Source organism: Triticum aestivum, chromosome 7D (assembly GCF_018294505.1).
Source record: "Triticum aestivum cultivar Chinese Spring chromosome 7D, IWGSC CS RefSeq v2.1, whole genome shotgun sequence".
Lineage (NCBI taxonomy): Eukaryota > Viridiplantae > Streptophyta > Magnoliopsida > Poales > Poaceae > Triticum > Triticum aestivum.
The window spans coordinates 569,740,068-569,762,255 of NC_057814.1; the positions used below are offsets into that span (position 1 = coordinate 569,740,068).

The 22,188-nt window shown below is 41.7% G+C and overlaps 1 protein-coding gene across 1 annotated transcript in view; it reads left to right on the plus strand.

Annotated features, from left to right (window-relative positions):
* The first annotated feature begins 1,094 nt into the window (after positions 1 to 1,094).
* LOC123168958 (BEACH domain-containing protein B) overlaps positions 1,095 to 22,188 on the plus strand; it is a 31,522-nt gene continuing 10,428 nt past the window's right edge. Inside the window, exons 1-26 of the mRNA XM_044586817.1 lie at positions 1,095 to 1,506; positions 2,421 to 2,484; positions 3,751 to 3,955; positions 7,445 to 7,618; positions 7,844 to 8,164; positions 8,774 to 8,993; positions 9,795 to 9,848; positions 10,194 to 10,598; positions 11,146 to 11,464; positions 11,573 to 12,034; positions 12,123 to 12,281; positions 12,398 to 12,547; positions 12,623 to 12,778; positions 12,890 to 12,931; positions 13,030 to 13,374; positions 13,843 to 14,016; positions 15,108 to 15,268; positions 15,726 to 16,014; positions 16,354 to 16,771; positions 16,880 to 17,213; positions 17,347 to 17,535; positions 20,140 to 20,383; positions 20,492 to 20,695; positions 20,764 to 20,985; positions 21,077 to 21,253; positions 21,337 to 21,449. Coding sequence (XP_044442752.1) covers positions 1,364 to 1,506; positions 2,421 to 2,484; positions 3,751 to 3,955; positions 7,445 to 7,618; positions 7,844 to 8,164; positions 8,774 to 8,993; positions 9,795 to 9,848; positions 10,194 to 10,598; positions 11,146 to 11,464; positions 11,573 to 12,034; positions 12,123 to 12,281; positions 12,398 to 12,547; positions 12,623 to 12,778; positions 12,890 to 12,931; positions 13,030 to 13,374; positions 13,843 to 14,016; positions 15,108 to 15,268; positions 15,726 to 16,014; positions 16,354 to 16,771; positions 16,880 to 17,213; positions 17,347 to 17,535; positions 20,140 to 20,383; positions 20,492 to 20,695; positions 20,764 to 20,985; positions 21,077 to 21,253; positions 21,337 to 21,449 — 5,744 coding nt within the window. The 5' untranslated portion in view covers positions 1,095 to 1,363. The remainder of the gene's footprint in view (positions 1,507 to 2,420; positions 2,485 to 3,750; positions 3,956 to 7,444; positions 7,619 to 7,843; positions 8,165 to 8,773; positions 8,994 to 9,794; positions 9,849 to 10,193; positions 10,599 to 11,145; positions 11,465 to 11,572; positions 12,035 to 12,122; positions 12,282 to 12,397; positions 12,548 to 12,622; positions 12,779 to 12,889; positions 12,932 to 13,029; positions 13,375 to 13,842; positions 14,017 to 15,107; positions 15,269 to 15,725; positions 16,015 to 16,353; positions 16,772 to 16,879; positions 17,214 to 17,346; positions 17,536 to 20,139; positions 20,384 to 20,491; positions 20,696 to 20,763; positions 20,986 to 21,076; positions 21,254 to 21,336; positions 21,450 to 22,188) is intronic.

Sequence of the window (22,188 nt, forward strand, 5' to 3'; positions counted from 1 at the left end):
GTTGAGAGAGATGGTGGACTAAACCGAAGATTATGTTTGTCATCAAGTGTGTGAGTGTGACATTGTGAGTTTATAATTTTGTGAGAATCAGTGATGCATATATATGTACCTATAAATAGCAATTTTATTTACTTGTATTATAGCATCAAACGGATACAAAGCATGATGATCGGCACCTAACCTCTGCAAAGCTAAGCTTAGGATGTACACATTCAAGACAAATAGTCTAACAAATGAAAAAAACTATATGCTATCAACAGTAAAGTCACATGGGATCAAAACTATGTCTTGTTGAGGGAGACGGTGGACCAAACCAGATATTATGTTGCCACCCATGTTGGATAAAAATCTCCCGACCACTCGAACCAACCGCGTACACACCGTTTTGAACAAGAGTGGTACTTTGTTCGATGCAGCGTAGACCACATACAAAGGCAATACGTACATCCAACATGAGATCCACTTTCGAAGGTCTCGCCGCAATGAATTTAATGGTGAAAATGGATTTTATATCAGACTGACGGTTTGAGTTACAAAATATTTTGAATTTTAAATTTTGATGAAACTTTAACATCAGCATTTTCATCTCATATGCATCCATGCACACTTAAAATCAGCTGGAGACATCCCATGCAAGCTTGCTCGGCCGTGTCGAAGTAACAGTTCGATAACGTCACTAAAAGTGCAACATTTTTGTGTCCTGCTCAGAGAGGTGAGGCGGTGACGTCTCTCTGAAGACAGAATGTGGGGTGCTGTTCCACATAATGTCCTCCCCACCTAGCCCCGCCTTGGTGGTTTTTCCAGCATCGCTGATGGGCGTGCGAAGGTTTGTCTCCGGCGGATCTCACACAACTCGGTTGTATTTGTCTTCGATGGATCATTCGTCGATTATTACCGTCCAAGAAGGAAAGGAAAAGATGCATCGAAAGAACAGAAAACGTACCAGATAAATTACGCCTTCATCAGCGTAAAGCGCGCAAGACGCGAACACAGGGGGGGAGCGATCAGCTTGAAATAGCCAACGGATTAGAGGCCACTTTTCCAAAACGGCCCCTAATCTTTCCCCTCCCTCCCCCAAATCTCCAGCCCCTCCTCCCCTCCTCCCCCTTCGCAAATCCCAGTCCCCTTCTCCACTCTCCCTCCATTTCACGGGGTCTAAACATAGGCGCGAGCTCGGCGCACGCGTCGCACGCCCGCACGCACACTCCCGTCGGAGAAAATTTCCGCCCCTCGCTCGCGGTCTCCCCCGCCCCCCGCATTGAGATCGCGCCTCGCCCGGATTCGAATCGAGTTCGCCGGCCGGTGGTGGTGATGCGCCGGTGCTGGTAGCCGCAGGCTCGGGTCGGTCGGCCGGACGCGAACGATGAACCTCGTGCGGGGCGTCGCCGATCTGCTCCGCAAGTCGCCGCAGCCAGGGCCGCCCGCGCCCCCCTCCCCCTCCGTCCGCGGCGGCTCCTTCCGCGGCGCCGACATCGACGACGCCCCCGCGCCCCGCGTCGTCTTCAGGTACATCACATCGTCCCGCATTGGGACATGCGGCTTGCTCGCGCGGCGCGATGGCTCGATTCGCGCGCGTGTCCCCGCTTGCCCGTACGTGACCTAGCCTCTAGTGATGGGAGCTGGTGCGTGTCCTGTTCGCAAAAATGTGGGTGCGATTTTCATCTGTCTCTGTTGTCACAGTAATGTCCACGGGTTCATGAACTGTGGGAAATGCATGTTATAGGAGAACGATGCCGACGCGATGGGGGTAACTCAGTGTGGATTCTGAGTAGTGCTGGGGCTTTTGTTTTAGTGTCCAGCTATGAATTTTTCCTAGAGAAGAGCTATGAAATTTATTCACTGAGTTGAGCCTGAACTTGTACTGTAAGCTCATATCCTGAGCTGCACTACTTGCATTTGCTGTTCCAGTTTTGTGCTTTATAAGCCAGGCGAAAGCATTCCGTTCCACCTAAGGAAAACCACATTTATTCACTTGCTGCTGTCTGGTTACTAGTATTAGGGCCTTTTTAACTTGCCTGCATTCCCTGTATAATACATCCACCGCTTCCGAGTTGTTTTAAAATGGTTATACATATGGTTTACATTGAGCGTGCAACCATGGCTACCATGGACCGTGGAGCAGGTGTTCATGTTACAAAAGCATTAAAGACAGTAATGCATTGACTGATTTTAACTCCATGAACTCCTTTCTTATTTAATGATTGGGATATGTTGGTGCAACACAATACCTGCCTTCCATGACATTACGTGGAACAGCACACCATATGCTTGCCAGTTAGGAAATTGTTTAATATTCTGGTACATTTGACACTGTATCATATAGTCTGTAATGGTTCATACAGAAAATATATCATCAAACGACTTGATTGTTATGCGCACATCATCATGATTGGTTCTCATTATTTTTCATCTCGTTCTAGTGATAGCACTGAGGAGGGAGTCTTAAGTACACTTTGGCAGAAGTACGAGAATGCCCATGATAAGGTATTTCCCTGAAGCTTGCTAGTTTGTTGTATTGTCTCTATACTTTGATGTAACGTATGAGGAGGGAGTCTTGAACAACCCTTTTCATAATTAGGAATGTACACCTGACAAAGATGTCCAGTCTACTTTTGTTAGATGTATTGTCTCTATACTTTGATGTAACGTACGAGGATAAAGGACTAGTCATGTTTACTTAATGTTTGTGTTTCGGCTCTTATCCATTTCATTACTGAGTAATTTCCTGTCTTAGTGCAACACGTGAGAAGTATCAAATAGACATAATATCTATAGACAAAACTTATATTTTAAAGCCAAACGTGAAGTTTAATACTTCCATTTGGCTGTGTCTACTTGTTTGTCCATTGGGCTTAGAGTTGGTTTGTGTTGTAACAAGGTTGAATGCTTAACTTTCAAGTCGATTTGCACTTCGAATTAGAACTACTCCCAGTATGATGATAATTGTATTCACACATGTTGTTTGAAGCTACAATGTACAACTTTGTTTTTCAAGAAATATAACATTCAAAGCCTTAAGTGTTGTAACTGTTGAAGTGTATATGTGGATTGCCTAGCCCTTTCCATCAGTTTGGACTTTTGGTTGCATTGGCTAGTGCATGAAGCTTAATATGCTATTGGGGCCTAAGGTCTTGAGTTCAAGTCCTGGCTTTCGCAATTTATTCAAAAATTGTTGCTGTCCCCCATCTGTGTCGGTATATAAGCCTCTTGAGCCATACCTCTGAGTCTATTCACGTGTTGACTTCCGCGTCACACGTGAGAGGGGTGTTAAATGTATATGTGGATTGCCTAGCTCTTTTCATCGGTTCGGACTTTTGGTTGCATTGGCTAGTGCATGAAGCTTAAAATGGTATCAAGGTCCAAGGTCTTGAGTTCAAGTCCTGGCTTCACAATTTATCCAAAATTCTTGTCCCCCCCCTTTGTGTCCATGTATAGGCCTCTCGAGCCAGCGTTGCTTAGTGCATGAAGCTTAGCAGTAACAACAGTGATTGATAAATATGATTTGATTTCTGTTAAGTACTCCCTCCGTCCCAAAATTCTTGTCTTAGATTTGTCTAGATACGGATGTATCTAACACTAAAACGTAACTAGATACATCCGCATTTAGACAAATCTAAGACAAGAATTTTGGGACGGAGGGAGTATTAGACATAGCTGTATGTACTTGTGCTTTATGATAAACTAATTAGTGTATTTATTAGCAATTCAGTCAGTACTATATCTTGTATCTCTTTGCAATAATTTTTACAGGAGGAAAAGGAGAAATCACTGCAAATTTTTGTCTTACAATTCGTACAAACATTCAGAGACTGGGGTCCATACCATATTGAAGAATTGGTTATGCAAGAATTGGGATCTGATGAAACAGTCGTTGGATGCTCTTATGGGCATCCTTCTGAGGTCATTCTTATTCTGATCCAGGAAATTTCTCTAATAACTTCAACTATCACTGAAAGTAAGTGCCTCTACTATATGGCGAGTCTATAGTGGGATACCGCTCCACTTCTCAAGTCGCGCTATACAAGGGCCCACCTACTATTTATGTTCATAGTATATATAAATGTTCTATTATACATGGGACTTGAGAAGTTTGGAATTAGGTGTTGAGAAAAGATCGTAACGGTAACATGCTAGCCCAAATTTCTTAATGCTTACTCCACCTGTAGGGCTGGACCATGTATGCGTAGCACCCCTCTTACACTCTCATCCTGTCTTAATGGAAAAGGCTTAACCCAGAGGTCGTAAGTTTGGAACACAATGACATATATGTTGGTCCAATTGTATCTAAACTCTCCATGTTAGACTAATTCCACCATACAACTATACTTGGACCACATGGGCCTCCACTAATGGGATGGGGTATCACAGTAACTTCTTTGACGCTTTTGCTACAAAGCGCAGCTTTGCTGTTTTTCTAGCCACTAAAAGATGCACTCTTGTGGTTTTATTGTTTTTTCATTATTAGGGCTAGGGCATTTCCAACACCGACCTGCAAATTTCGTCCCGCATCCATCCGCAGACACACATGCCGGAGCCGGCCATCCAATGCTATCCGCGTACATCCGGCCCCATTTTTTTTAAAGTCCGCACGCTGAAATAGCCGCATATAAAATTTCAGTTTAGCTTCAAATGCAGCGGTTGTTCAAATATTACACTCCAACATCGTTCTCCCCTTTGACCACCCATAGATGCTCAATCAGATCTTCCTTCAGTTGCTCGTGAGTTGCTTGATGCCGAATTTGTTGATGCATTTGAACAAACTCTTCAAATGTGGTCGGATTCTTGTCTGGAAATTCCATAAGATCACCCATGTTCTCAAATTCAAGACCTGCAGCAGCATGGCCACCCTCATCTTGCACGATCATGTTTATGCAATATCACAAAACATGTCATCACCTCCCACAAGGTCTCTGGATCCCATTGTTTAGCATGTCCACGAACAACTACAAAACGTGCTTGCAGAACTCCAAATGCCCTCTCAACCTCCTTTCTAGGTGCTTCTTGTCTTTGAGCAAAGTGAGACTTCTTCTGACCAACTGAGTTAGAGATGGTGTTCAAAAGGTAGCCCACGAAGGATAGATGTCGTAACCAGATAGTAGCCCATGTTGTACTCATGCCCATTGACAGTATAGTGGCAAGAGAAGCTTCTCCTACAGTCAGCCTAGCAAACAGTGGTGCTAGCTACAGCACATTGATGTCATTGTGAGTCCCGGGCATTGCCAAAGAAAGCGTGCCAAATCCAAAGATCATTTAATGCAACTGCATCAAGAATGATGGTGGGCTTCTTAACATGACCCTGATATTGCCCTAGTAAAGCTTTTGGGCAGTTCTTCCATTTCCAATGCATGCAGTCAAGAGATTTGCGGAAACCTGACCACCCTCCTGCTTTCGAAATTGCCAAGAGCCTCTTGGTGTCTGTCACAGTTGGTTATCTAAGGTATTGGGGTCCAAACACCTCGACCACGGCATTGCAAACCTGACCATGACATCTCTGCATGTGCTCTCAGACTTTTGTAGGTATTTGTCCCGCGAATCACCGGTCATGCCATATGCAAGCATCCACAATGCGGCCGTGCACTTCTGGTAACCAGAGAACCCAATCCTTCCCACAGCGTCCTTCAGGATGGTGTAGTCATGAAAGGATCGGACGCAATGGTATAGACGATCGAAGACATTTTTGCGCATCCGGAAGCGCCGGTCATGCCATATGCAAGCATCCACAATGCGGCCGTGCACTTCTGGTAACCAGAGAACCCAATCCTTCCCACAGCGTCCTTCAGGATGGTGTAGTCATCAAAGGATCGGACGCAATGGTAGAGACGATCGAAGACATTTTTGCGCATCCGGAAGCGCCTGTGAAAATTGTCAGCAAAGAGGGCATCGAAGGCAAAGTAGTCGTCCATCAGCGTCAAATGGCCGCGTGCCCTATTGCGGTTGAGCACTCGATGACCCTTGATCGATCCCTTGAAATTGAGAACATGCTCTTCCACACACTCCGTGTCTGCAAGGACCGCCTGCATCATCACCGTTTCATCCTTGTAGTCCTCGTCGGACGAGCCGTCGGATGACTCAACATAGTGCTCGTATATGTACTCCATATCCGAATCCATTGCTTCAAAGAAGAAGGGATAAATTTTTTAGCACGGGCATTTCACTGAACAAATGGCAGGCATGGTGAGTATCGTACAAGCGGATGGTACCTGTGCGGCGGTCGGAGGAGAAGTGTGGAACACGGTAGAGAAGCGGTGTTGAGCCCGGGGTGTACCATCGGAGGTGATGGACCTGTCGACTTCCAGCAGGGGTGTGGTGGGGCGGCCGGGGTGGTGGAGCGGCGGCGATGGCAAGAGAGGAAACGGATGCAGACAAAGAAGGGAGGATGGAGGCGTGGGGTCCGAGAGCGGTTTTGGTGGGGGTTTCGGGCCTACGTGGCTGCTGTCTAGACTCCCACAAAGCCCCCCCCCCCCCCCCACACGTTTGTCTTGGGTTTGCGGGAAAAAGTGCGTCCGGACCGGTCGGCGGACGGATACAGGACATTGTTGGATGGAAAAACATGTCAGAACCGCGTATGCGGGCGGTTTGAGGATCCGCTTTGGAGATGCCCTTAGGTCACATGTAGTTTGACTCATTTAAGTAAAAGCAAAGCAGTAGAATGGTCTTGCCAGCAATAATGCTAGTAGGCAGGGCTAACTTCTCCTTTTTTGATCTTTAAATTTTCAGAGCAAATGTAAGAGAGGTAGCATGGTCCTTTGATGCCGTTAGTGGACATAATATAGTGACCAAAGAGAAGAGAGTGTGCATTGTCCGACAACAAAAAGTAATCATAGAGCTTCACTTAGAGACAATAACAAAAGTTCCGTAGTTTTAATCCTATTGCTGTAAGTAACCTACTTAAGTTAGGTGTCAGCTAGCAACTAGTGCTTCCGTCAGTCCAACACCTTTTGCTTCTTTTGTTGAGTCAGTGTGCTTAAGGACTACTTTTCTATTGTTGTGCAGTTGGGCTGTGGTGTGTTGTCCTCCGATGTGGAATCTATTTCGGTGTGGAAATCCTGACCAATTTTTATAGGATTTCATTGTTATGTTTGTGTGCAAGATGGTCTTATGTAGCTAGTATATCGAAAAGAGAAAAGTTCTCTTTCCAAATGCCGCTAACATACCAAATTTAGCATTAACCAATGTTACCCCAACATCCATGTCATACCGGATCACCACTCATGCTAAATTATTACTGCAGTATTCAGGCATTTGTCTGCAGGCAGTGCTGTACATGATAAATTCGAGTTCTAGTGAGGTTATACGAGCAAATGCCTTAACCAAAATACATCAATGCTATGGGAGCATGTACTATTACATGGGAATGTGTTGCTGATTTTTTATGATACTGTTTGTGATTTTGGCTCTTACTGTGATAAATGGATTCACATCTGCTCCTGTATTGCATTATTAGGTGGCACCAGTCCAGAATCTTCTCCAAAGCATTCGGACCAACTAGAACCCCTGGAATTAAGCGCTGAAAGATTGCATGTCCTGGAGTGCTTGACTATTCTGACTCGCTCCGTGCATAATTGTAGAGTATTTAGCTATTATGGTGGCGTGCAGAAGGTTACTTCTCTATTAAAAGGTAGCATTTCTCTTCAGATGTTGGTACATTCCGAGAATTATCTCTGGGTGCTGGATATGTGTTCTGATTACCTGTTCTATGTTCAACTATAATTTCTTATTTTCGTTACTAAATGTTCCAGTTGTACCATTATTTCTTGTTAGCTTACCTATACTTTCCTGCATCTGATTTTGATGGGTCACTATGCAAAATTTTAAATAACTCTTTCGTCTTTGGTATATTCAGCCGCTGTTGATCAGCTGAAAGCCTTGAACAGTTTGCATGCTGTAGATGACCAATCTTCAGATCAAGCAGTAGAAAATACAAGGATGATGCTAAAGATACTCATATGCATAATCACAATAATTTCAAATTTCATGAAGTTGGAACCAACTGCTACAAGGGACCCCTATTTTGTCGATACTACTAAATATGTCCGATCGAGCAGTTATTTGGCTACGGTTTCTCCAAGTATTCCAGAAAACACCATTCCTGATGCACTTCAACATTGGCAGCAAAAGGCTATTATTCTTGTGCTGGAAGCTGGTTGTGTCAATCGGTTAGTAGGTAAAGTTGCCCTTTAGCTGTTTATCAAAATTGAAATTCTGCAATTTTTTTCTCAAACATACATTAGTGCAGTAGTATCTGTTGTTTACTTTACTGGATTGTCATATAAAGCCTTCGTTCTTCCTTGACAATAGATTCTAGAAGTTTCAAATGTCGATGATTGAAGGTTTGCTGTTAGGAGCCTTATGTTAAGTACTCCTCATTGATGATTTATACTTGGTATTTTTTAAACTAAGAGAGGACTTAGGGAGAATCCTGATGTGTAAAGGGATACCAATTACAGAAAAGGGCATAGACATTGTCTGCACAGTTCACTGATTAAAGTTAGCTTTTTATTGATAGATGGAAAATCATACTTCTACTTCAATCTTTTGTGTTTAAGAACGAAAGTAGTGAAGAACAAAATAGCACTACTCCCTCCGATCGAAATTAATTGACACTGCTCTAGTATAACTTTAGTACAAAGTTGTAAGCACCATGGACCACAAGCAGTGAATGCCTATCGATGTTTGCCGGTGGATCCATCTGTAATTTACAATGTCATCATATGTCTCTTATTGAATTTCTATCATTTTTATTATTTGATAAAACATAGAAATGTTACTGCAGAACTGTTACGGGTCATTCAGAGGCTGAATTTGAAAGAGCAGTGGACTGATCTCTCACTTCATTTTACCACTTTGTGCACCCTTAGATCAACTATATCTGGTACCCATGCACAGAATCATTTCAGAAGCATTGGTGGGCTGGAAATTCTACTAGATGGATTAGGACTTCCTTCAAATAAATTTTCAGTTTCAAAGCATTCATCTATATCAAGAGATGAAAGGTGTACCTACAATACTTCTGTTTTTCATTTCATATTTCCTTACCTTATGCTCTCGTATTATACCCATAATGGCAAACATTCTGGTTAAGATGCAAACTACATATACCTAAGAGTTTTCTAGTTCCCAGTTAAAATTATATTGCAAAAGTCAAAATGCAACATTGCTTTGCAAAAAATCGTATCAAAATTCACTATTAAGTTAAAGATGCCATTTTATTTAATTTTAGCACATATATAATGTGAATGCGGAATTTCTATATCCATTCCACATTCAAATTGAAACTAAAATTTACTTGAAATCGTTAAGTTTGGCATTTTCGTTTTTGAGTGTCAGTTTCAAAATATAAATGTTATCTATGATATTAGTTTTCAAATTTGATATCTATTTTTTTCCGACAAATTTATGGGGCAGAGTGGTTGACAATGTGGAACATACAGTTGCAGTTCTTTAAATCATATACACTCATACATCAGACTTAGTGTTTAGACTGTTATTTACATCCTCTGTAAAGAAATGTAAGACATTTTAGGTCACTATTTTAGTGACCTAAAACGTCTTACATTTGTTTACTACTTTTTCATTAAATTTTCTCCAATTGCTTGTACAACTTGTAGAAAATTTGCAAGCTCTATTACGGGTGATAACAGGAAAGTTCTGCAATGAACAATTTGTTTCTGAAAAATCTGCTGTGAAATATTAGGATGAGAACCTGCTAGGTTAAGAGTTCAGCTCTACTGTGCTAGCTCACCTTATATATTTCATCCCCACTTTTATGTTCTGACATTACCATGCTTTTATAGGGGTGAAATTCTTCTTCTGCAGCTACTATATCTGGAAATTCTGAGTGAGGCAGTGTATCCTGTGCTCTAAACTACTTTTAATTGGTGATCACAATATGTTTCAGAATATTAATACGCTTCTCTAAACATAAAGAACATCAATATGCTGTGCTAATCTTTATCATTGGACAGATTAATGTACGTTTTGACTATGCTCTACCAAGAAAAAAAAGAGTGTTGTTTATGCATTTTCTTGACAAATTCTATTCCTTCTATCAATGCGTCGAGACGCAAGGCCTGTTGTGTTTTCTTTGAAAGAAAAGACTTACAATAATATTGAAGAATTTAATAGTGCATTTAAACTTCGATATTATACTGTTTTAGTATTTTCCCCATATTTGGTCCTTGACTGCTGTTCAGATTTGGCAATGTCAACAACTTGGAATTTTTATGCGAAAATGGATTGGTGCATAAATTTGCAAATAGCATCAGTTGGCCTGCATTTATGATTCAGGAGTCTCACCGGCAAAAGGATACTACAAAAACTCTTCTTGCATTAAATTCTATCTCTGGTCCAGTTCATTTTCTTAAAATAACAGAATGGAATGACTATTCTCTAAAGTTGAGCATTGCCCTTTGCTCTTTTATTCTCCCCTCAAATGTCGTAAAATGCTGTTCTGATGAAACTGCTATCAACCAAATTTCGGCATCCATCCCATCAGCTTATCAGGAGCAATCTGTTAGATGGATGATAAGGGTTCTCCTAACAGTCTTTCTTTGCATCAAAGCTTGTGCTTGTGAATCGGAATTACCAAGCCATATAAAGTAAGTTTTAAATGTACTGGCATGAATATTCTCTTCAGCTAGAATAGTTAACTACAGTGTTCTGTTACTTCGTTCAATGCTACCTAGCTGCTTCATTTGCTCCATGGAAGATATCTGAAGCTAATGCATTTTAGCAACCATGGAGTTTAGCTGATATTTTCTGAAGCTAAATTCTACTCCCTCCGTCCCATAATGTAAGAGCCTTTTTTACACTAGTGTAGTGTCAAAAACACTCTTATATTATGGGACGGAGGGAGTAACATGCAATGATCAATATGTCAGTCAAACCCGACTTCAATCTATTAGTTATTGGGCAAGTGACTAACAATATTCTGTAGTACACCCCATAAAAAACTGTTCTAGTTTATACTGCAACTGTTACCTATGCAGTGGATTAGTTTGACGCTACAGAAACTGCTGTACATTGTAGATTGTTTTTTTTAAGTTGAATTCATTGAAGATCTGTATGTTTGAAGCTTTGAAGATTACCTTTTCCCAACTCATTTAATGACAAAATGCTCCCTGTATGATGTGACTCACACTACAGGATATTAGCCAAAACCATTCAAATTTACACGATCCGTACATTCAGAAGGGTTCTTGTTTCAGCGCCAGCTCTACTCACAGCTTTTCGAGAGGAAGGTGTATGGGACTTGATATTCTCCGAAGACTGTTTCTATGTTGGGTCATCTGTGGAAGACATCCAATTTCATATTGGTACAGAGAACCAAAATGACAATGTCAGAAATAATAGGACAGCAACTGATTCTCAAAGCTCATATCGGACTGATGTTAACATTCTTCAAGTGGAAGCTATTTCCTTTCTGGAATTTGCTGCGACACTTAATGAAAACACATATAATCTGGTACAGTCTTTTCACTTCTGTTACCTTATATTTTATATTATTCTGTAATAATGATATTTCTATTATTTTGAGTTCTTTTTCTTATTATATTATTTTCGTTGTTTGTAGCCAGAATGCTCAGCACTAGTGGATGCACTTGAGCATTGCGTTTCAGATGCGGTGGTGGCCAGCATTCTTCTTAAATGCTTTCGTGTTATTCTACAACTTGCCACAGAACAAACTTTAGATTCATTCATATCCTTGGATGCAATCACTAGAGTCCTTAAGGTCGCATGCCTTCAAGCACAGGGACTACGAAACTCCAGGAATTTGCCTCGTCCTGAAATTACCATCGATAGAGATGGTTCTCGGACAGAAAATATTGAGATGACTTCACCTGAGGACAGAACTGATCACACTCTTACATGCCTAAAATTAGGTGTAAACCTCCTTAAGGATTATGTAACTATATCTAGTGATGGAAGAATTCTAGTTTTGCACAATGCTGAATGTATTGAGTGTTTATTCAACTTATTTGAAGAAGAGAGCCTACGGAAACTAGTACTGGAGCAAGTTCTTGCCTTATTTAGGGTAAAACTGTGTTTTATCTCAAATTTCCCTCTGTTAATATTGTTATAACTTTTGGAGCTAAATTATTCTTATAATTTATTGTAATCAGTTGCCTCCATCCTCAGCACGAGATCATGCTGCAAAGTTGCATCTATGCTCCAAATATTTAGAGAACTTCACACAAGCAAATGAAAATGAAAAGGTCAATTCGGAATTGTTAATTGATCTACTGGTCAGCATGAGAGAGATCATTATGATGGACCGCATGGTAGGTTCTCGTATATTTCTTGGCATATAGCAATTGAAATAGCAGTAGTGTTTGTTTTCTACTATAAGTGACATAATATGTTGACAAATACACTTTTATACTCCATTTTTGCCTAGTACTATCAAAATCTATTTCGCAACGAAGGGTGCTTTCTGCATATTATCTCTTTGTTAAATGGAACTTTCAATGAGGCAACTGGTGAGCGCTTGGTACTTAATGTCCTTGAGACGTTAACCTTACTGCTTGAAGGAAATAATGCCTCAAAGGTAATCATATCGTTGTACGTTGTTTTAAGCTTTTTTTTGTCTGTTGTGCTAATTAGTCTTGGTTTGTCTTGTCAGGCCGCATTCAGAGTGCTAGTTGGTGTGGGTTATCAAACATTACAGAGCTTGCTATTGGATTATTACAAAATGTTGCCAAGTGAGAGGCTCTTGGATGCATTGCTTAATATGCTAGTTGATGGGAAATTTGAGATAAATGAGAAAACAACTATAAAGGCTAGTATCTTTGAACCAATTTAACATGATGTTATCATTGCTGGGCCCAGTTAATTATTGTGCTTCATTCTTGTATCATTCTCATAAATGTTTTCTTAACTTATTTCTCAGAACGAAGACGTTGTTGTATTACTTTTGAACATTTTACAGAAGGTCTGTTCTCTCGCACACAGAGATGTGATTACCATCCTTTGATAAAATTTAATTTATGTTTTACATTTTTTGTAACATCAGCAATTTCTGATTGGCAGAGCAGCACATCACTTCAGCATTATGGGCTTGTTGTATTGCAGCAGTTGCTGAAGCAATCCATTACAAATAGAACTTATAGTTTCAGAGCAGGGTTGCTTAGTATTCTTCTTGATTGGTTTTCAATAGAAGAGAAGGATGATACAGTGAATGTAATTGCAGAGTTGATTCAGATTATTGGCGCACACAGCATATGTGGGAAAGATATTCGGAAAATCTTTGCCCTCTTACGCAGCGAGAAGATTAGTGCCAAGCAGAAGCACACTTCTTTGCTTTTGAGAAGTCTCAGCCACATGCTCAAAGAAAAGGGCCCAGAAGCTTTTTTTGAGTTCAGTGGCCATGATTCTGTGCGTTCTGTCATATTTATTTATCACTTATAATATTTTTGTTTTGTTATCCATGTTAATAGTGACAGGCTGTGAAGTTTTGAACTCTCAGTGTTTCCTGGGTGAAAATTAGTTTTTTTTTTTTGCACTGAAAATGGGTTTGTAGAGAGTTTGACACCACTAAGGTGTGGCTATGCAACCACGGTAGCAAGTTGTGTGAGTGTTCCTAATGATTTCCTAGCCTTTTGGGGATGAATTTCTGCCATCTTAGTACTTGTACATGTCTTCTGTTGTATGTTTCTAGACATATGTTACCTTGTGTGGAGTTAATTATGGTTGCATATAACATTTGACCATGATGTTCTGCCACTAACATCAATTTATCTATTTCATTTTCATGTGTCTTTTGAACATTTTATAAGTCACAGATACTACACGCATACAATACATAATGTGGTGATGGTCTGACATATTCCTTTTCTTTGATAGGGTATAGAAATAAAATCTCCATTTCAATGGCCTTATAATAGAGGACTATCTTTTTCTTGCTGGTTGAGGGTAGAAAACTTCCCAGAAAATGGTATGATGGGCCTTTTCTCCTTTTCCACAGAAGATGGAAGGGGGTGCTCAGCCATGCTTAGCAAAAGTGCTCTAGTATATGAGGTAATTGTGTTTTTCTACCTCATTTTTAGTCAAATCAGGTACTTGAATTGTAGTTATTGTTGTGAAACAGTTTATCAGATTAATGGCTTCTGTTAGCTAGCTAGCATATAGATAGAACCATATCTTTCTTTGCCCTATCAAATAATCAAAAATCACCATTTTGACTACATCACTTGATAATTTTCTCAACACAGTTTATCTAACTTCCAGATTTTAACACAAATACATGGAAACTGGCACAATAACAGCCTCAATGGGGATTCATGGAAATTGGCACGATAATTTCAATGCAATGAAACGAAAAAGTCTTTTGCGTTTTCTCGAAAAAATACAACTTCACTGAACATATTTACTAATTTCATAAAAGTTCAGAGAAAACCCCAGTTCCTTTATGCCATAAATTTTAATACGCGTTGCTAATGTTGGCTAAATTGAGCAATTTTGGTGTGATTACACTGATTCTTCTTGCTTATAACTCCATACGATGTTTATGAGTTGTGACTAGTTATTTATAGAGGTAGATCTGTTGCATCCAAAAAAATTCTTTAACTACATTCTACAATGTGTGGATGCAGAATACCGTTGAGTTTACAAAGGAATTGGTCATATTTACTCTAAACCTGCAGAGATTTCCATACCTCTCCAAAATAGAAAACCAAATATCCCATCCCCCTAAACTAAAAACACCAAATAAATTAACCCTGTAGCATTGGCTCCAGAGCAGTTTTGCCATTGTGGACACTCCCTTCCCCTCTAACTCTATCCCTACTAGTGTAGAATAAGGCAGTGAGAATTTGATATATTGACGGGTTACTGTGATGTGCCCATGCTCGACGTGGGTGGCAGTCTGGCAGAGGAAGAACTTTTTATTCGTGTAACTCATGACATGCCAGCCCATGTGGTAATAATAGATCACATTGCCTTTAACCATGAAAGAACAACATCTAGTTTTGGTCTAAATCTTGGGCCACAGGCATTTCAGATGATGACGGTCTTCATGTTTGCTTCCACCATGGTAGCCGTATGATTGGTTTGTAGGCTATGTATTTTTGTATCCTATGCTAAAGTCTGGTTCTTCTCTGCTTTGGCAGTCTATCAATAAAAAACATCAGTGTGTTTTGTTACAACTCAAGCTCCCACCAAAGGAGTGGAAGTTCCTTTCTGTTACTCATACAATAGGAAGGGCTTTTTCCGGAGGAAGCCAGCTGAGATGCTATGTTGATGGGGAGCTAGTATCGTGTGAGAAGTGTAGGTGAGCAAATCATTCTTCATCCGTAATTTACAATGATGTTGGCATCATCTATTTTGCATTGGGGCCTAATATGTGGCTACATTAATGTATTCTAATCATATTTTCCAATTAAAACTAATTACATAATATTGTTTACAAGTAATTATTTATTCATCTTGTTACATCGATGAAAGATAGGTTTGGGGTTCTTCAACATGTACTTTCATATGTTAAAGTATTCACTCATGTATAGTTCTAATTGGTAGACCCATAGTGTAGTCTGGCTCAAAGCACCCATGTAACATAGGGAACTTCCAAGACTTTGCAATAGAGTGAATTTATCTGGATATCTTCCTAGTTTAGACAATGCCATGTTGCCATGATATTATTATTTTTTCTGGAAAAAAAGAGATACTGTTAGTTTTGTTTCCCCTGATTTTAAGCTTGTAAAATCAGAAGTTATTGTTGCTATTTTTAGGTATGCAAAAGTCAACGAGGTAATGACCCGCTGCACCATCGGTACAGAATTGATGCCTCTTGGCGATGAACCTAATTCTATTGGTTTTGAAAGGACTTTCGCCTTTACTGGTCAAATGGGCCCAGTTTATGTGTTTTCTGATGCTCTCTCCTCAGAGCAAATAAAAGGCATATATAATCTGGGACCAAGTTATATGTACTCCTTCCATGGCGACGATTCATTGTACAGGGGAATTTTGGACGCACGAGACGGCATCTCATCAAAGATTATTTTTGGTCTTAATGCACAGGTTCCAATCTCTTTCTGATAAGCATGACGTTGTACTTATTTCATCAAGTGTAACACTCCAGTCCAGGTAGTGTTTGCCCATGTGTGTAGTAGATAGTGTAACTGGAAATGGGATTGGCCCAGCAAAAGTTTCAGAAAGTTTGGACCGCATATGAAGTTATAAACTTAAGGGAATCAAACATAGCAACTCTGCACAAACTGTAGTTTGGGAAAAAAACATGTAGTTTGCTATATGTGTCCAAATCGCTCCATGTTGGGCAACCTTGAGCAGATTTTGGGCTCTTTGGAGTTACAAAGAATTCAGACTAACTTAATGTTTTTCTTTCCCACATATTCTCAGGCTAGTGACAGCAAGACTTTGTTCAGTGTGTCATCCGCACTTGATAGTGCTGACAAAAGCACAGTTGAAGCAACAATCATCGGCGGGACAAAGTTATGTTCACGACGCTTGCCACAGGATATTATTTATTGTGTTGGAGGAGTCTCTGTATTTTTTCCTCTCTTCACTCAATTTTGTGACGCTGTAACTAATGGTGGGCAATATTGTGATACATCTGTCATCAATGATAAATTGGCAGCTGAAGTTATTGAGCTTGTCGCGTCTGTTCTGGATGGAAATGTATCAAATCAACAACAGATGTATCTTCTTTCTGGGTTATCCATTCTGGGTTTCTTGCTTCAAGCTGCTCCACCTCAGCTGTTAAATATGAAAACACTTCCTGCAGTGAAGTATATGTTCGATGTGTTACGGAACTGCGGTACTCTCTCTCTGTGTGTGTGTGTGTGTGTGTGTGTGTGTGTTATAATATATTTTCCTGTGTGTCTGACGAAGCTACATATTATTAATATTTTTTCTGCATATTCAGGTATGTCTAAAGTTCTTCTGAAAGATGCTATTTCACGAGTTTATTTGAATCCAGAAATATGGGTATATTCAAACTATGAAGTGCAGAGAGATCTTTATATCTTACTGATACAATATTTTGAAACGGATGGAAGATTTTTACCACTACTATGTGGACTTCCTAGGATTATTGACATTGTGCGCCAATATTATTGGGAAAAGATAGATTCTAAGTGTGTTATTGGTTCAAAGCTGCTGCATCCAATTACTAAACAAGTTATTGGAGAGAGACCTAAGATAGAAGAAATCCGCAAGCTTCGGCTTCTGCTTCTGAGTTTAGCAGAAATGAGCATAAAGTAAGCACGTCTAACTTTAAAAGAATCCTTTAAAGATGTTTAGATGTTTTCTCCTCTCTACCCCCCCCCCCCCCCCCCCCCCCTTTCCTTTGATTTCTTATGTAGATATCTTATAGTTGTACTTATTTCACAGGCTCAAAATTTCTCCAGCTGATATAGGAGCTCTTATATCATTTGTTGAGAGGAGCCAAGACATAGCATGCATCGAGGACATACTGAACATGATACTTCGCGCTCTTTCACATGATTCACTTTTGTCATCTTTCTTGGAACACGTAAATGTCCTCGGTGGCTGTTGTATTTTCTTAAATCTTCTTAAGAGGTAATATATTTTCATTGATCACTATCCAGAGCTAATTTCTTCATGTACATTAGTTTGTGCTAACTAATACACAACATATAAATCGAGATATTGCTTATCACGCAAATCAGACCCGATGGTACTTCACCATGGTTAAAAATTTAGTTGCTTGCTTGTGTAAAGTAATTGGATGCTTGATAAACTGCAAAACAACACAGAAAATTCCCAGAGATTGTGATTTTCTTTGACTCAGTTATTTGGTTGTGATGATTTCCCTCAAGGAATTTTGTAAACTACAAAAAATGAACAACGAAATGGACCACATGAATATTGGAGCAGATTGAATGGTGAGGATAGTGCACCATTATAAGGCTCTAGAGCTCATTTTCTGCCTATCTCAGCATCTTGAACCATATAGAAGAGCCTAGCTGAACATGGGGTGTCATGATTGTCACTGATGCCCCTGAATTCTTTGTTGTCGATGCTCTGCAAGAGTGCTGTCACTACTGTATTTTGACCTGCTTCTTGCAGTATTGAATGACTCATGTTTCAGAAATGTCTGTCCATTTGGTCAGAAAAAAAGGGAGTTCACTTTACCACAATTTCAGTTCACTGATGTGTAATATATATTCAGCGACGCCCACATTTTCCATGTACAAGTTTTTGTAACATAGACATCCATCTCCATTAGGGCGACACCTCTAGGGCGACACGGGGGCGATCTCGCGCCACCGCCGCTAGGCTTCCCCGCGTCCCCTCCATTCCTCGCCGCTGCCAGAGGCTGGCGCCAGGCAAGCCTTGGACGCAGCCAAGGAAGGTGGCGGCAGGGAGCTTCTCGCGCTCGGGCAGGCGCCTGGATCAGATCCGCCTGATCCGTCCGGCTGTTCGGAGGAGCTTGCCTCTGCGTGGTCAGCCGGTGCGGCGATCCGGGCTAAGCCCATGGATCGGACCTGGCTGTTCCGTCTGATCCTTCCGGCCATTCGGGACACCGGCGGTTGGGCTCACCCGGAGATGCCTGATCTGGATCGGGACGCCTTGTAGCCTTCGTCCCCTTCTAGGTGTGCTTCTCCGTACGGATCTGGGTCACAAGACTTGCCGATCCTCGATGCGGACGGAGCCGGAGGTGAGGATTCAGATCGGGAGAAATCCCTAGTCGACCTTTCGGCGGCGGCGGCGGCGGTGACGCCCGAGGGCGCCGCTTTCTTCTCCATGGAGATGCTCGTCAGATCTGCTTCTACTTCCACCGCGTCATTTGTCTCCCGGGTGAAAGCCCTAACTGCGGTGGGTGGCGACGGCGCCTTCGGCGTCGTTCCCTTCTTGAAGGCGCCGCCTTGGGAGCTGTGTGACTATGGACACCGTTGGGTGGGCGGGTGGGCGTTGGCGGCGATCTGTATTAGGAGGTGGAGCGGTGTTTCATCATACGCATCAATGCCGACGGATCTCGGCAGCGTGGCGCAGTGGAGTCCCGGCGTCCGATGTGGGTTGGCGGACTCGTGCAGGAGGACGACACTGTCTGGCGTCGATGGCAGAGATGCCTGGCAAGGTCGGTGCATCAGTTCTGCTCTAAGGATGAATAGATGGAAGATGGAGGTGACGGCCCTTGCAGCGTGCGGTGCTCACTGGGAGTGTGCCGGACCGGTGTATGACCCAGTCCAAGTAGTGGCTTGGATGGGGCATCCGGCTTTAGATGTTAGGTTTTGGTGCGATGTCTGTTTGGTATTAGGCCCGGACATTCGGCACACCTTCATCAAGGGGATAGGAGTAGCAACAGGCGTTGCCAAGATGGTGGCTTCAGGCTTATTGATGTATCACCTTGTATGGTCTTTGTGAATAATTAATAAAATGGCTGCATGCATGATGCAGAGGCCAGGGGTACATCCTCCTTTTCTAAAAAAAAAGACATCCATCTCCATATTTTAGTCTTCAACCGCGAACTCCAGAAAAGACTGATTTTGAACCCTGAACAAGGAAATTGTTTATTTACAACCCTGAACTAGGAGAACAGTTCAATTTACCTCTCGCTTGGTCTGGCAGGTGGTTTTGGTTGAGATTTGTGCCACACGTGTGTTTTGAATGATGTGGCATCGATGTGAACAATTTTTCTCCCTTGAGCTCTTTGTCATTCTTAAAAATTCTTAATAAGGTGTCCAAGGTTCAGTGACAGAACTCATTAAATGGAACAGGGTGTGATGTTCCCTACATATAGACTGATTCATTTTGGGGAAGAAGAAAGAGAGAGGCAAAGAGGATGTCAATCTCTTCTTGGACCCGCATAGACTTGTCTACTGGGTCCACATCAGATTTAAACCACTTCAAATTAGGTCGAGAGGGTAAAGTAAACTATTTTCATAGTTCATGGTCGTAATATAGATGCTTCCGTAGTTCGTTGTTGTTAATTGGATTTCTGCCAAAGTTCTGGGCTGAAAACTAGAGTTTTGTTTGCAAGAACCTTTTTGTTTCTGCGGTGATCTGTCTACCTTCCATCTTCTGTGCATTGCATCACTGGATTTTGTATGTTACTACAAAAAACATGATTGTGAGAACCCATAATATCTAGGTATGTCATACTTGTTTAACGTAGGTAGTATGTTTCTTTTGGTATATCTGACTTGGTTCATTTCTCAGGGAATTCGAGCCAATCAGATTGTTGGGGCTTCAGCTCCTTGGAAAGCTTTTGGTCGGGATTCCATCAGAGAAAAAAGGAGCAATATTATTTACCTTACCCACAGGAAAATATAGAAAAGAAATGACATCAGCACCTCAGTTGTTTTTCCATGTAATATCTGAAAGGCTCTTGAGATTTCCACCCTCAGATAATTCAAGTGCAACTTTTTTCGATGTTCTTCTTGGTAGAACCAGTCCAAAACAGGTCATAATGACAATTTTGTGTCATGTCACTGTTTCATTTTATTATTTTACCATAACTTTTAGTAATTAACTGAAACTGTAAATGTGGTCTGCTATTTTCCCTGTATAGGTCCTACAAGAACATTCTCAGTCTGATCCATCAAAAGATACAAATTCCAACGCTTCAAGCTTGGATCACTTTTTCCTTCCTCGGATTTTGGTTTGCATCTTCAAATATATGCAGTCTTGTCAAGATTCTTCAGCTCGCACGAGAATCTTAACTAAGCTTCTTGGTTTACTCTGTTCAAACCCTACGAACATCGAGGCATTAATGGTACTGATTATTTTCTTAGCTCTATATAAATTACTCCCTGTGTGTTAATCCTGGGATGATTTTATCAGGAGCATGGTTGGAACTCTTGGCTTGAGACATCGACAGATCTCGATGTAATTAAGGAATACAAACCAGCTCCTAAAGCTGAGCTGGACAATGTGGAGATCAATGAACTAATTCTTGTGAGGAAGTTGTACTCGTTGGTCCTTTCATACTACCTGAGCTCTGTAAAAGGTGGCTGGCACCAGCTTGAAGATACAGTTCATTTTTTCCTTCTGAAATTTGACCAGGTTTGGTGTTGTCTCCTTTTATATGAACAGCTTGGTACCATATATCTTTTGTTCGGTTCTGATGACATTACTGGGATTAATGAATCTGCAGGGACAACTATCAAGTTCTTATTTGCTGCGGGACATACTCGATGATATAGTTGGGAGCCTGCTTCAGACATCTTCGGAAGAAAATATTTTCCTTTCACAGCCTGGCTGTGATAATGTCTTACATCTTTTGAAGCTTATCCAGGAGTTGCTTGTCAATCAAATAGGAATTAAACTCTTGGTAAACTTCAAAGCATACTTCTATGAAACAGAAAATAATTTATTCTATACACACATTTCAATACTGTTCTTTTTCATTTACAGTTTCCATCTCCTAGCACTACAGACGAATCTTCATCCGATGACAAATGGAAAGAAGATATTAAGCTTACAGTAAATGAAATTTTAGATGCTGAGACCAATGGCCAGTGTAGAAGGTACTAGTTCTTTCCCTATGTTTTCCTGCATAAAATGCTTTGTTAGAGCATCTCCAGCCGTTGGCCCCCCAGGAGGCGCTAAAAATCGCCCCCTGGGGTCGCACCGGCGCAAAACGCGCGCTGGGGGTGTGATGCCACCCAGTCGGGGCGCCCACGTTTTTTTTGAAAATTAAAGTGCAGCACAAACACGGCGCAAATTCAACCATTTTCGGCGAGTTCATACATATTTCGGCGAGTTCAAACCAAATTCAACCAAACACGGCACAAACACGCCCACTCATACATATTTAAAATATTTTACAAAAAAGAAAAAAACACACTACTGGGCCCGCCCGCCGTCTCCCTCGCCTCGCCGCCCGCCGCCCTTGCAGCTCTACATGCCGAGGAGGCTGTAGAACTGCGTGTAGTCGCCGCCGCCGTCGTCGTCGTTGTCGTCGCCTCCTCCGCGGCTGCCGTCCCTGCTGCAACCCTCCCCAGGTTGGCGCGGCGGGTTGGATGGTCCAGGGGCGTCGTCGTCCTCGTCGCTGTCGAGGATCACCACGCCGTGCTTGTCCTCGCGCCCACGCTTGCGGGCGGCTATCTCCTCCAGGGCCCGGCGCTGCCAGACCATCTCGTCGCGGAGGTAGTCGTCCCGCGCCCACTGTAGGGCGTCCTCGTCGGAGAAGCCGCGCCGGGCTATCTCCTCGTACTCCGTGGGGAGGCCGGGCTCTGGCTTCGGCCTGACAAGGACGAGGCGGCC